This window comes from Callithrix jacchus, chromosome X (assembly GCF_049354715.1).
Source record: "Callithrix jacchus isolate 240 chromosome X, calJac240_pri, whole genome shotgun sequence".
NCBI lineage: Eukaryota > Metazoa > Chordata > Mammalia > Primates > Cebidae > Callithrix > Callithrix jacchus.
In genome coordinates this window covers 112782551-112798046 of record NC_133524.1, presented here as the reverse complement: position 1 = coordinate 112798046, position 15496 = coordinate 112782551, and the positions used below count along the sequence as shown (strand labels likewise).

General features: G+C 35.5%; 1 protein-coding gene and 1 pseudogene across 1 annotated transcript; one reads left to right on the top strand and one right to left on the bottom strand.

Moving 5' to 3' along the window:
• Window positions 1–563: 563 nt before the first annotated feature.
• Window positions 564–2180, top strand: LOC100406216 (kita-kyushu lung cancer antigen 1 homolog). The gene is made up of 2 exons (XM_002763187.5): window positions 564–766; window positions 1841–2180. Exons 1-2 carry the CDS (start codon window positions 689–691, stop codon window positions 2123–2125), a joined length of 363 nt encoding a protein of 120 aa, XP_002763233.1. The 5' UTR covers window positions 564–688; the 3' UTR covers window positions 2126–2180.
• A 2340-nt stretch (window positions 2181–4520) lies between these two features.
• Window positions 4521–15496, bottom strand: part of LOC100410201 (sodium- and chloride-dependent neutral and basic amino acid transporter B(0+)-like) — a 28766-nt pseudogene continuing 17790 nt past the window's right edge.

Genomic DNA, 15496 nt, shown 5'->3' with positions numbered 1-15496 from the left:
TTTTTTTTTTTGAGAGGGAGTTACGTTCTTGTCACCCAGGCTGGAGTGCAATGGCGTGATCTCGGCTCACCGCAACCTCCGCCTCCCGGGTTCAAGCGATTTTCCTGCCTCAGCCTCCCGAGTAGCTGGGACTAGAGGTGTGTGCCACCACGCCTGGCTAATTTTTTGTATTTTTTTAGTAGAGACAGGGTTTCACCATATTGGCCAGGCTGATCTCAAACACCTGACCTCGTGATCCACCCGCCTTGGCCTCACAATGTGCTTGGATTACAGGCGTGAGTCACTGCGCCTGGTCAGTTTTTTAGATACTCTATTTAACCAATATATATGGAGCTTGTACTTCTACCACATTTCAGCTTCCCGGAAATCCCAAACTTCCTCATTGTCTTTCACTCTGCTCTGTAATCACACTAACCAGGTGGGCAGTTGCTAAGTACTGCCTGGTTTCCTGCAGGGGCGGATGTTACGTCATCTTATTGTGATGCAGCACCACCACGTGTGTGCCCAACTATGACGTTTCGAACCTTCTTCAGTATGTGAGGCAGGACAACACAGACCATCCCAGTTGCACCAGGCAGTCCACCACACCTAGTATCCTGGCCCGAAGTTTCCCAAATTCGGGCAGCTAGTGGCTCACTGCATCCCAACTACCAGCTGAGGAGAACAGAGAAGAGGCCAAAGAGGAGCCATGTACGTCTTTTTACTTCTGGGGAGCGGCATTGTTGTGTGTGCCTTAATGTTCGTCTTCTGGAAAAATCGCTTTCAGGTAATGGTGAATGTAAGAGAGATTTGAATTAGATGAAGATAGATTAATATATGGACTGGGGAGTGTGTATGTAAGAGAGTAAAATATAGTAAAATGAGAGGTAAAGGGAGAGTACCTCTTTCCTCTATTCCGCTGGAAGGAGCCCCAGACTTTTACCCCTTACTCCCACAATTCCTGTATTCTGACCAGTGATTTGACAATTGTGGTCTCTTAGAAAAATCCTCAAGTCCCTAAGTTATATGGACAGCTTTTCACTCATTGGAGAGTAATGTGCAGCTGTAAGTGCCCATTCCCAACCACCATCTCCCACTTTAAGAATCTGTTCCTTCGGCCGGGCGCGGTGGTTCAAGCCTGTAATCCCAGCACTTTGGGAGGCTGAGGCGGGTGGATCACGAGGCCAAGAGATCGAGACCATCCTGGTCAACATGGTGAAACCCCGTCTCTACTAAAAATACAAAAAAATTAGTTGGGCACGGTGGCGCGTGCCTGTAATCTCCGCTACTCAGGAGGCGGAGGCAGGAGAATTGCCTGAACCCAGGAGGCGGAGGTTGCTGTGAGCCGAGATCGCGCCATTACACTCCAGCCTGGGTAACAAGAGCGAAACTCCGCCTCAAAAAAAAAAAAAAAAAAGAATCTGTACCTTCTCTCTTCTCTTGCTTCTCCTCCCCCATATGTCTGCTTGCTAATCTCACCGTCTTCATTTTATGCACACTTTCTGGGCATTCACGAATAATTCAAGTGTGAATGTGGATTTCTTGATGTTAAAGTCACAAGTGAAGTGCTTTTAGGTAAGAGTCAAAGACGGGGTTTATATATTTACCTACTGGACTGCTCAGGAAATGTAAAGAAAGATATGGAACATTAACACCAAAGGCTACTTTCATATATATTTTTTCTCAGTCTGGTTTTGGAAGAATATATTTTTGAATTAATGTAGTAATTAAATACATTTTTAATTTCTACCTCTTAGGGGAAATCAGTTTATTTTGGTTACCAAAATTAGCCAAGTTGTTCGATAGTTTGGAAATCGCTTAATTCGATAAACTACATGTGTATAATTTCCTTCCTTTACAGAGAAACACCAACAGAATATCAACTGGCGAAATGTCATCAAATTCAACTGCTCTTGCACTAGTAAGACCCCCTTCTACTAGGTTAATTAACAGCAACACAGAAAACCGTCTTTCAGTCAACAGCCTCTCTCGGGATGTTTTAAATACTTCCCCACACTCCATGGCCATGCAAAAACAAATATTGTTTTGCCTCAATATGGTAGAATACAAACTGGCTGAAGTGGAACGTATTCTAGTTTCCCAGCGTGTAAGAAGAGGTGCATCACATCACCGGAAATCCACCTAAAAGCATACAGCATGTAATGCATGTGGTGGAAATCATTAAAGACACTGAGCAGACTCATTTGATTGTGTGTTTTTACTAAATGTCTTATTTTTTAAGAGAGAGGGGATGCCATGTCAAATACAAAAATTCCAGATACCAAGTTTCTTACCGTATACTTTAAGTAATTGATTACATATGGCTAAAATATATTTATTGGGGAAGGAATTAAAGCACAATAGAGAAACAAAAGCAGTTCAAAAGTTTCTTAATAAATAAGCTACAGTAAACAGACTCTAGTTGAGATAAGTGATTTTACCTTCGCTCAACTGTGAAAAACAGTTGTCATTAACCGTTTACAATACAGTATCATAAATTGCCTCCAAGTTTGCATGAAAGTAAGTGGGATTTGATGGAAATGTTTTCCATTATGTAGAATGGTGTTTCTTGCCATTGTTGAATCTGGGTATAATAATAAAAACTATCACTGAGCACCCTACAATATGCACCAAACACTCTGTTAATATCTGTGCTTTACACATTTATGAAGATAGCGACAAAAACCTTTAAGTATTCTTTGTGGTCAGATTTTGAAAGATATTTCTTTCCTTAATACTTTTCCCAATTAGATATTCTTTCATTTAAAATGCCAAAATCTTCCCTGAATTGCAAAAGTCACCTATGGAAAATTGCACACCTTAAATAGTACCAAATTGTGGTTGTGGAATGCATGAAAGATAATGTAGATTAAAGTTAAGGAAAACTATTTCTAACCTCTAGTTAGCCATCTATTTAAAATATTATTTTATAAAATCAGGTATAACTAAGGAATTAACAATCTCTTAAAGTTTACTAAGCAGCATTTGATCTGCCTTCAAAGGAAACATTCAGAATGAGCAATTTCATCTTATACATATGTACATACTGAAGTAATTCAATTAGAGGCCTACCTATTAACCTAGTTTCATGTCCCCTCCCCCTAGATAAATTACCAGTATAAATTAAATAAACCCCTTAATTTGTTACTCCTTTCATCTTCGATTACAAGAAAGAGAAAACAATTGAAAATACGTAAGAAAAATTATTCCTTCTATCGTCACTCACTTTCCAAGCACAAAATATCAGCAGTAGTGTATACGGTACTTAAACTTCTTTAGGTCACAGGTTTCTTTGATATTCTGAAGAAAACCATGGACTCTATCCCTAGAAAAATGCATGTAGAAGTACACATAGAAAATATTCCAGATAATTTCAGTTTTATAAGTTCCCTGAACCCTTTTTTAAGAAACTTAAGAATTGATGAAAGTTCTCTATATATGTAGGCAGTGTTTATCATCATAGGTTGTGATACTTAAACCAGTTGTCGTCAGTATATAATATATAAAAATATATAAAGCTGTTAGTAATATATTTAATTATCTTTTGTAAGGAAACTAGGGCATAGGACTTTCTAATTTGACTATTCTCATTCTTGACAAGTTTGACAAGTTTATCTTCTAATAGTATGTAAGCAAGTTATCACCTGTAAGTAATAACTTATTCATCTAAGACAGAATCACTCTGTCAGGTATCACAATCATGAAATGCTAGATTTGATTAAAGCTATTTTCTCATTAATATTTCAGTCCATATGCTGTTTGAAATAAAACGTGTATTTCAGAGGGTGTAATGAACAACTCTTAATTGCGTGAAACACAATAGAAATTAAATAGGTCATAGTTTCGTTCCAAATAACCCACAGAAGAAAGATTGTATATGGGAGAAGAAGTACTAAAAATTTCATTTTCTAAATTTCTTACTGGCCATAGGATCCTTATTTTTCTCTTAAGTCACTCTTCATAAAGAACATTAGCTGCTAAGTTCACACAGAAAACATGAACTATAACAAATGCATGATGTTTTTCAATATATTTGGATAAAAATATTAAGCTACAATCCTCTTATAGTATTCATAATACATTTGTCCATATATTTATCACATTTCTAATTAAGTGAGGCCTTAAGTTTTAATGCTTTCTTTTAAGTGTACTGATTTATATTCCCCACACATTTGTGGAAAAGAAAGATTGTAGATTAAGAAAATACAAGTAAATAATATTCTGAAAACTTGTGTAATGGAAAATGTAACTTTTCTAAGTAATTAGCTCAAAAAAGCTTTCAACGTATTAGACATGATAATTTTTATAAAAATATAATTATGATATAGAGACTGTTATTTGTATGTGTCTGTTTTACAGATAGATAATCCAAAAAGAAATACACTAAGCACATGACTGAGCACTATATATTGCATTCCTGCTTAAATGTGAAAAGAATCATACTATCATGGATATAGTATGTACATTTCCCTACTCAGTTAACATACAAATAAAAAGTTTCCCCCATTGGTAAAAATATCACATTTTTTTTCAATGAGATCTCATTCTGGTTTTCTGCTGCCACTAACAGTAGGTATTTCACTGTCAGACTCTTTTTGGGATCTGTCATGCCTTTATATCTCTCCCCACAATGTTGTTCCAGATATGGACCCCAGTTAGAAGCTGCTCTGCAGCAACTTACAAGGCACTGAAATGTCAAAAAAAAGAGAAAACGTCTTGTGTTAGAATTTAAGTGCTATGATCTATAAACAAGTAAATATTGAACTGTACTTTAAATTTTTTTTTTTTACTAACAAACAATAAGAACCATAGAAAGGTAAAAAGTACTCATCTGAATTCTTAATAATGTACAGTTTACCAAGAAAAAAATATAATCAAATGTAACTAGTTGTTAATAGAAGTATATTAACTACTAAAGCAAAATAACTGAGTATGTAAATGAATTCAAAACAAGATATGTGAACCCATTAGAGTAACAGCGTGACTACCCTGTACCTTCACTGACTTCTCAGACATTTCCATGGTGGCCTTAGGATGAGTGTGAGGTAACGATCTAAATCAGTGCGTACCTGGGATATGTTTCAAGAACAAAGGAAAGAAAGTTCCAGGATGAAACCATTGATTTGGATCCATTGTTGTATGGACTTGCTAATTTATTTAAATCGAAGACTCCTGAACCTACTTTCTCATTTTCATACTGAGATATCATAATAATTCCTCCTAGACCTCCATGGAAGAAAGATGACTCAGGGTCTAGAGTGGGTTCCAGATATTTACCAGGCTTATTCCAGCATAAAAACACTAGTAGGATGTATATTATAACCAGATAAGGTTTCAAAAGTAGTGACTATGGCTATAAAGCAAACAGGTCATTTGCTTTGTGACATCTTCAGGGATAACCCAGCACAGGTATAGATGTCATAGCTGTCATATGCTAAGCACTGTAGTAAGGCCTGAGGATACAGCAACAAGTAAGACCAGAGTTCTCCCACAAGGAGCTTGGAGTCTAGTATAGAGAAACACAGAAAATATATAAAGAATATGATAGGAAAGAACAAGTAGTATGTGTCTTTATTCTTGATATAACACCACCTCAGTGCTTATAACCTGGAACAAAACCATACAATGAGGTGGGGGGAAGAAATCTATACACTTAACCTACAAAATCTCTAGTGATGACAGTTATATCGTTGCTATTGCATGGCATAATGGTCTATTATGTGGTAGGAAAACATAGTCTGCTAAATCCTACTTAAGTTGATCCACTTTAAACCGAGTAACTGTATAAAATGTCTATTGAAAATTCTTTCCCTTTTGAGTCAGATTCTGCCTTGAATCAGCTTTTGCATTTTTGGTAACAAACCTGCTACATATGACTCTAACCTGATAAATAGTTGCTCTCTAATGGCTCTTAATACACCCTTGAAATTGCCTATTTCAGTTTTTATCAGACTCTTACTAGAGCAAAACTTCCTTCTGTAGCAGGCCTCTCATTATTTATGATGAGGTCTGTTTTTAAATACTTAATTTGAACAGCTCTAACATATTGGCAGTTAGTTCATATAAAAGCTTTTAGAGATTTGAACCTAAATTCATTTCTTGATAAAGACAGTCCGTAAGTTGGCAAAAGAGATTGGGAGAGACAAGGGGAAGGCTTGATATTCAGGACATTATTAAGGTTGATAGGTTGAGAGAATGATAAAAACTTAAAACCAGGGCCTCCATTCTGTTATGACCTCCATGGTAGTCTATCAGCTTGACCAGAGGGGAGTCATTCATTTAGTACAAGCGGCTGGAGATTTAAACTGCCAGTACTATATATTTGGTATATAATACAAGGAAGAAACTTTATTCTTGAATTTGAGAGTGATGGGGTGGCTCAGGAAAGTCTGGCTCCAGATTTCTACATGATAATGAACTAAAAAATGTTGCTTTTCAGAGGAAGATACAGACTCTTCTTTTGAGAGGGAGTTATCTCCTGTCCTAAGTAAGTAAAAGAAAGAGCTACTGTCTCTTTTAAAAAATACATACAAAACAAAACAAGTCTTAGTTTTCAGTGCAACATTCAAAAAATATATACGCTGCATTCTAATAATTAAGAGGAATTTTAACTCTATTATGAAACACATTACATTTCTTAAGTTAGATAATCAGTTTCAAAAAGACTATTCAGGTTATTTAACTTTGTTTTTAAATAGCTGCTTCAGAAAAGAATGTCTTTTTTAAATTAAAATGTTTCATCACTTGTTAAAATATATTTTGGATCTGAATTTGGTAAAGAACTATTTTACCTGCTGTTGTACTACCACACACCATTGACTTCTAGTTTCCTAAAGAGAAAAAATTCCCTTTTTACTAGAAAGTCTTTGTGTATCGCAACTTTTCTGTTTGGGAAAATCTAAGGATTTACTGTGGTTAGTCTTACAGATGAAACGTGGATTTGATAAACTAGTGCCTATGGTTTTAACTTATGTTTGATATACAGTAGTAAGGGTTTTATGAATGTCGATTATTTTGTGCCAACAGCCCAGAATTGTCACTTATATGTAAGCAGAAAACAATGAGCTCTGCTTCCTAAGTTATTTAATTTTCTCAGTGTTTGAATGTTATTTTTTGTGTGTGAATAAAAGTATAAAGAATTGGAAAAATATAAATATTCTTAACTAAAGCATTTACTAGATCATCTTTCTATAAAACTTGTTTGTATACTATAAAACACTGTCTGAAGAGTTGTCTGTTTTTCAGTTTCTTATCCTGGAAATCACATTTTGTAAAACTGGGACCATTCGTAATTGTCAGGTATTTTAAAAAATTATCTCAATACATCACTTTTATAAAAAAAAGTTTTTTGAAAGAAAATTAGATACATATATGGCCCCAGATGTTTGTATCCCTCTAGAATGATCTAGGCTATGTATGTTTAAATTAACATTTTTATTTTTTGAGAGTGTCTAATTTCGTTGCCAGGTGCCAGGCTGGAGTTCAGTGGTGAGATCTCGGCTCACTGCATCCTCCGCCTCCTGGATTCAAGCAATTCTCCTGCCTCAGCCTACCAAGTAGCTGGGACTACAGGTACACACCACCATGCCCAGCTAATTTCTGTATTTTTAGTAGATACAGAGTTTCACCATGCTGGCCAGGATGGTCTCTATCTCTTGACCTCTTGATCCGCCCGCTGTGGCCTCCCGAAGTGCTGGGATTACAGGCATGAGCCACAGCCCATGGCCTGTTTAAATTAACTTTTTATTGAATGCACAGGTGTCCATTTTTTAAATTACGGTCCTTTTAGATCACATGATGTTTGATTTGCAAACATTTCTATAGCCTAACTTGTATATGTAGTTGCCTCCTTAAAAAACAGCCTGACCATAAACATGAAAAGAATATAATGCCATGTATACCATGTTATGCACTAGTAACAGATGGTTGTCAGGTATAGAAGAAGCCAAGAAGGAGTAATTAATTTCATCTTATATATTCTCATATGATATCATGTGAGTAAATTAGTCTTCACTTTAATCATAAGTACTTGGTATAAAGTGTAAAAAATTTTAATGCACTCACTTGAAAGATGTTTCTTTAGCCTGAATTATTTTTATGATAGTCATAAATGGTATCCACATAATGCAGAAAATAATTATGCACCAGCCTAGAGCAACTCCCCAGTCAGGGTATGGAATTGTGCCATAATCAAGTCTATGAAATTTCATTAGTTACCAGACAAATATTACCTGTGAAAGTAAAATATACAAAGACAAAGCTAAAAATTCAACTTTATTGCACTAATGATTATCAATTTGATTCTGTTTCTTAGATGTGATTTATCAGAAATAATTAAAATGAAAACACATTCAAGCAATTGAGATAATCAGGTAACAAGCCAGAAGATAAACAATATGAAAAGAACTTAAATAAATAAATTTTATTTTTACACTGAATATATTTTTTCCAAAATTAATACCATCATATATTTATAAATCCAAATAATTGTTCAACATATATTTCAATAAAATACTAGACCATATATCAGATTGAAAGTAAAATAATATCTGAAATATCCTGTTATTGAGCTTTTCTCTTTGATTTATGATAGCATGACTTTATTCTATGCCATGAGCTAACCAGCATATAGATTAATACAATGAGAATGTGAAGTATGTTTTAATGGCCATGCCTTTCTCCTTGCTTAGGAACTGCTTCTATTCTTTCCCACTGCCTGAAGCTCCCCTTTTAGCACATCAAATACTCACATGCATTTTCACACACTATCGGTGTGTATTTACCACAGCACATTTCACTTTCAGCCTCTTACAGAGGAAAAAAGAAAAAACCTCAATATATGTTTAGGTAATACAGTAAAATCTGAATTTTAAAGTTTAAAACACTTTAAGGCCAAGTTAAAATAGACCTACTAGAAATGTTGAAATATTAAAACTAATTATTTAGAATTCGGTAAAGCAAAGCAAAATAAAACCCAAAAATTATCTAGGAATTTCCTTAAATTTAGTTGTCTTTGTTTTACTAAAATCAATGAGAAAACAATACATTGTAAGAATCTTTATATATAGATCTACAAGTTTAATTTTAAAATTATTTTAATCCATTTTCATGCTTCTGATAAAGACATATCTGAGACTGGGAAGTAAAGAGGTTTAATTGGACTTACAGTTCCATAAGGCTGTGGAGGCCTCAGAATCATGGCAGAAAATGAAAGGCACTTCTTACATGGCAGTGGCAAGAGAAAATGAGGAACATGCAAATGCAGAAACCCCTGATAAAACTATCAGATCTCGTGAGACTTACCCACTACCATAAGAACAGTATGTGGGAAACTGCACCCATGATTCAAACTGTCTCTTACTGGGTCCCTCCCACAACATGTGGGAATTACAGGAGTACAATTCAATATGCAATTTGGGTGGGGTCAAAGAGCCAAACAATATCATTCCTCCCATGTCCCCTCCAAATCTCATGTCCTTACATCTCAAAACTAATCATGCCTTCCCAACAGGCCCCCAAAGTCTTAACTCATTTGAGCATTAACTCAAATGACCACAGCCCAAAGCCTCATCTGTGACAAGGCAAGTCCCTTTCACCCATGAGCCTGTAAAATCAAAAGCAAGCTAATTACTTCCTAGATACAATGGAGGTACAGATACTGGGTAAACACAGCCATTCCAAATGGGAGAAATTGGCCAAACAGGGATACAGGGCCCATGCAAGTCCAAAATCCAATGGGGCAGTCAAATTCTAAAGCTTCAAAATGATCTCCTGTGACCCCATGTCTCACCTCCAGGTCATGGTGATGCAAGACGTAGGTTCCCTCACCTCCAGGTCATGGTGATGCAAGAGGTAGGTTCCCATATTCTTGGGCAGCTCTGCCCCTGTGGCTTTGCAGTGTATAGCCCCCTTCCTGGCTGCTTTCACTGGCTGGTGTTGAGAGTCTGTGGCTTTTTCAGGCACGCTGCAAGTTGTCGGTGGAGCTACCATTCTGGGGTCTGGAGCTCTGTGGCCATCTTCTCACAGCTCCACTAGGTGGTGTCCCAGTAAGGACTCCGTGTGGAGGCTCCAACACCACATTCCCCTTCCATTTTGCCCTAGCAGAGGTTCTCCATGAGGGCCCTGACCTTGCAGCAAACTTTTGCCTAGGCATGCAGGCATTTCCATACTTCTTCTGAAATGTAGGTGGAGGTCCTCAAACGTCAATTGTTGACTTCTCTGCACCTGTGGGCTCAACACCATGTGGAAGCCGCCAAGGTTTGGGGCTTGGACCTCTGAAACCCTGGGCTGAGGTATATGTTGGCCCCTTTTAGCAATGGCTGGAGCAGGTGGGACACAGGGCACCAAGTCCCAAGCTGCACACAACACGGGGAGCCTGGGCCCGGCCCATGAAACCAGTTTTTGCTTTGCCTTAGGCTTCCAGGTCTGCGGTGGGAGGACTACCATGAAGACCTATGACATGCCCTGTAAACATTTTCTTCATTTTCTTGTGGATTAACATTAGGATCTTTGTTACTCATGCAAATTTCTGCAGCCAGGTTGAAATGGGTTTTTATTTTCTACTGCGTCGTCAGGCTGCAAATTTTCTGAATTTTATGCTTTTTAACAGTATCAAAATCACCTTTTGAATGCTTTGCTGCTTAGAAGTTTCTTCTGCCAGGTACCCTAAATCATCTCTCTCAAGTTCAAAGTTCAACAAATCTCTAGGGCAGAGGCAAAATGCTACCAGTCTCTTTGCTAAAACATAACAAGAGTCACCTTTGCTCCAGTTCCCAACAAGGTCCTCATCTACATCTGAGACTACCTCAGCCTGGACCTTATTGTCCATAGCACTATCAGCATTTTGATCAAAACCATTCAACAAGTCTCTAGGAGGTTCCAAACTTTCCCACATTTTCCTGTCTTCTTCTGAGCCTTCCAAACTGTTACAATCACTGCCTGATAACCAGATCTAAAGTCACATCCACATTTTCAGGTATCCTTTCAGCAATGCTGAAATTGATACCAGAGTGGGTCTACTGGTATCAATTTAGTATATTAGTTCATTTTCACACTGTGGATAAAGACATACATGAGACTAATATGAAAATGAGGTTTAATTGGACTTACAGTTCCACATGGATGTGGAGGCCTCAGAATCATGGCGGGAGGTGAGAGGCACTTCTTACATGACAGCAGCAAGAGAAAAGGAGGAAGATGGTAAAATCATAAGATCGCATGAGACTTATTCACTACCATAATAATGGTATGGGGGAAACCGCCCCCACGATTCAAATTATTTCCTACCAGGTCTCTCCCACAACTCATGGGAATTCCGGGAGTACAGTTTAAGATGAGATTTGGGAGTGGACAGAGAGCCAAACCATATAAAAAGTTAAATGGCTTACCTCCATTAATTTAATTACAGAAATTTAAATGTATTTTATAATTACTATAAATGTACATAACTACAAGAAAATGGATAAGGGATAGTGGAGTCATATACATGACTTTATAGAAAATAGATGGCAATGTAAATAATTTTAATGTAACACTTTTGCATTTAAATTAAATTCAGGTGTCAAACCTATATAATCATTGAGTATTAGCTTGTTAAGAGGTCCAGCTAGACCCTCTAAGTTGACAAAGGGGAATAATTTTATTATGGAGACTTGTCAAATAAAAATATTTAACAGCATTTTCAAAGTCATTTAGCAAAATTATGGAGTATCCAGATATTTTATTCCAGCATATCTAGTTTCAAACTGCTCACTTTTTGAAATTGATCTCATAATAAAAAATGTAATCTTCTTTACAAACGTGACACTTTAGATTTGAGGCAAATCCTGTATAGAATTACTTAATGGCCTTTTGTAGGAAAGCCTTTGAAGCATGAAGGCAATGAGAACCAAAACACATGTATGAAGCTTTGACATTACCCCACCCCACAACCATTATTTCTAGTCCATAATCATTCTCCATCCAATGTAGTGTTTATGTTTGTGCTCAGCCATCTACTGTCCTAAAATATTATTTGAAGATTTTAAGTCTATATGTTATGTCTCTCAAGTAAGACAACTTTTGCTTTACCTCAGCTCCTAAATAGTACTAGTTATTGAATTTATTAACATAAATCATTGTCCCTATTGACACAGGTAAGTTTCTTTTACTACTTTCAGATGCCAAATACCTTCCTCATTAAGAAGTAAAATAATTAAAAATATGACTGTTGTTTCTCAGCATTCAGTATATTGAAACTAAATTCCTTGAAGGTAGGATCTGGGCCTTATGCATCTTTGTGTCAGGTTAGGAACATTATTGATGGCACAACATATTTTTTAGGGAATGAGAAAATTCACGATTTATTTTCAATTATTCTATGGATAAGTTTGAAATTATTGATAACTTTTAAGTCTGTATGGACGTGTTTATTTTCTCAAATGGTAAATGTTTAAACTGATGGTCTCAAAATAATACTGCAAAGGCATTTTGATTTAGGCAACTTGGAGGCACCAGCCATAAATACTACAAAATTTGAAAATCATTCATTTAAAAAGTTACTTTGCCTTCAATGTGAATTATTGTTTATTTTAGAATGTATATATTATTGATACCAAGTTCACCGTATATTATCACTTACAATCAAAGGGATAGGTGTAGTGACAAACCAGCAAGCTGTTCACCATAGCCAGAATATCCACCTCTTTGCTCCCATCATCATTTCTAGATTCTCAATGAATCTGCTCCCTGCTAAAGAAAACAAACAGTACATTGAATGTTTGCTAATATTTTCTTCCAATAACTAATGTGACATCAATGATCTTTCTGTGTCTAAACATTTTTCCGCAGGACAACAATGAAGCATACACCTGTAACTTCATTTTCTTCATAATGTATTTTTTCCAGTATATTGTACTTTACTATAATAGTGTAAAAAATAATAGTATAATTATGTAAATATAATGAATATGAGTCAAACTATTTTAATAAAACTTGAAAATAATTTTTAGTTACTATTTACCATAATTTTATAGTTACTATTTACCATGATTCCTACTAGCTCCAGAATAGCTGCAATTGAAATGGCCCATCCAGCACAGCAGTGGTCAATCAGATGAACCCAGTAAATTCTAGCCTACCAAAAATATATTGATTACTTGTAAGTATAATTTGATTTTTTTGATTGATGAGGTATTCAGATTGAAGCTATTAATTTGATCTTGACATACACTCCTTAGTTTCACTTCTGCTAAAATGTGTAAAGGAATGTTTCAGAAGTAAACCCAAATGTGGCTTTAAATGTATCAAAAATCTTTCATCTATACTGAGTCACTGGAAAAAAAAAGCACTTAGAATAGTTGATTATCAGAATGATATGCTACGTCTGTATGCTCTGTAGTGGTTGCTAAGAAATGTAGCATGTGTTTAAAGTCTGTAATCTTTTTGTAACTGAGATAACTGTTCATTATTGGGCCTCCTCATCTGCAAAGTAGACGTACTATAAAAGTAATAATGTAGAACAATGGGCTAAAACACACAGAAAAATCTTGATCCAGATTAGACTTGGACTTATAAGTAAGCATCCCCTTAAGCCTTCATTTCTTTTGTTAGGTTATAAAGTATGTTCCAACTAACAATTTGACTATGAAAAAAAATGTTGTAATATACCGGAGTTACACAGATGAGACCAAGGAGAAACAAAGCAGCAGCCCAAAGTTATGGGAACCCTCATTTTCTTCATCACTTTGGGAAATAAGTCTTGAATCGTTGTTGTGATCATTTCTTTAGAGAGGGAAAAATGACATGTTATATATCAACTTATCTGTCATTACTGTTAATTACATAATTCCATGTCTGTTAATCAAATTTACAAATGTATGTTGAGAAGAGACTCTGAGCCCTGCTCCTTGATTTTAAAAACCCATAGGGTTATTTCTTTTGGCAGTCACCACTTGTTCTGATGAAAATCAAATGCAGTTCTATTTGTTGTTTTTAGTCTGCTTTATATGATTTTTCACTGATAGCAATCATAAGGTAGCAGTCCCCTGTGAGCTGAATTAGTCAAAAAGGAAGGATTTGAATAGGGCTTTTAAATAAGGTAAATATTTGAATCAGCAGTATGGAGACAGAAAGAATTTTAGGTTTAGAAATAAATATGTCCATGAAATAGGGAACTGGCCAAGAGTAGAAAGATGTGTGAATGAAAATATCAGAAAAGATGTTTGTGATTTTCAAGGACTTTAAAAGTCAATCAGAAAACTCTGGGTTTTATCCTATAAACAGAGTAAACTATGAAAATGTTTTACGTGAGAGAGGGGTAGGGTGAAATTTTTTTTTCAGAATTTCTCTAGTCATGTAACCTAGGTAAATACCTATCTGTGGACAGAACTATGTGCAAGTTTGATCATTGCAGCAATGTGTGTAATTTGTTTTTTTAAATTAAATAATTCTAATGCCCATTATTATGGTAACAAAGAGACTGTGATTTAATTAGATCTATATGCCTGTGTATCAGCTGGATTCATAGTTAATGGAAAAACAACTTTCAGAGTAATATATATGCTATGAAACTTCACATTTATGTGAAATCTTAAAAATGTTTATGTTATTTGTGAATACATGTAAATGTATATAAACTTGGACAGAATAACATACACGATCCATGATAACAGTTGCTTCTAGAGAAAAATGTGAACAGTATAAGGGAGATAAGACAGAGGACTTCAAATTCACCTGTAACAGTTTATTTTTTAAAATATCTGAAACAAATATGATAAAATATTAATGTGCATTCCTTTTGAGTGTCAAGTACATTTCTGTATTTAAATTTAATTAAAACATCTTTCAGAAAGGTCATTCCAAAATTAACAGCTAGGAGGACAATATGGGTAATAAAAGCCTGTGTTCAAGTAGAGGAAACACAAATGAAATATAAGACGAAAATGGTAACACTGGCAATATTACCTACCAACTGAGAAACGAGACCCAAATAAAAGCTTGAAAAAAAAATCCAAAATGGAGCACCTGGTAGTTTGCCTAGAGCTTCCGGATAGGCAATGAATGCCCAATCAAAACATACAAAAAATGTATGATATTTTAAATTAGTTACCAAGAATGTCCACATATTTAAAGATTTAAAAAATAAGATATTAGAAAAATGTCATATTATTTGGCAACACAATCCATGACACAAATTCTTTACCAACTATTTCACTTTCCTTTTTAAAAACATTTGATTTGGTTAATTTGTTCTTTAAAGTTAGGGAGTTCACTAAGATTTCTTTAAAGCTGGACACTCAAAGCCACTTGACTCTCTTACCTTTATGAGGTTCATGTGTTTTAAATATTCAGACTTAATACTGTAACTGTACATAAAGATTTGCATATACATTGTCTTTCTTTTATAATGCATGGGAAGTGCCTAGCATGATGCCTGAACTTTGTAGTTGTACAGTAAGTGGTTTATATTAAGGACTAAACAAAATCGGGGAAAACATTCTATTTTCTTAAGCAATGTTTTCCTAATATACTCCTGTTT

Bases quoted from the DNA above. Each gene is read 5' to 3' on its own strand.
- LOC100406216 (XM_002763187.5), top strand. From the start codon at position 689: ATGTACGTCTTTTTACTTCTGGGGAGCGGCATTGTTGTGTGTGCCTTA. The intron at 767-1,840 runs GTAATGGTGAAT...CTTCCTTTACAG, and splicing joins TCTGGAAAAATCGCTTTCAG to AGAAACACCAACAGAATATC.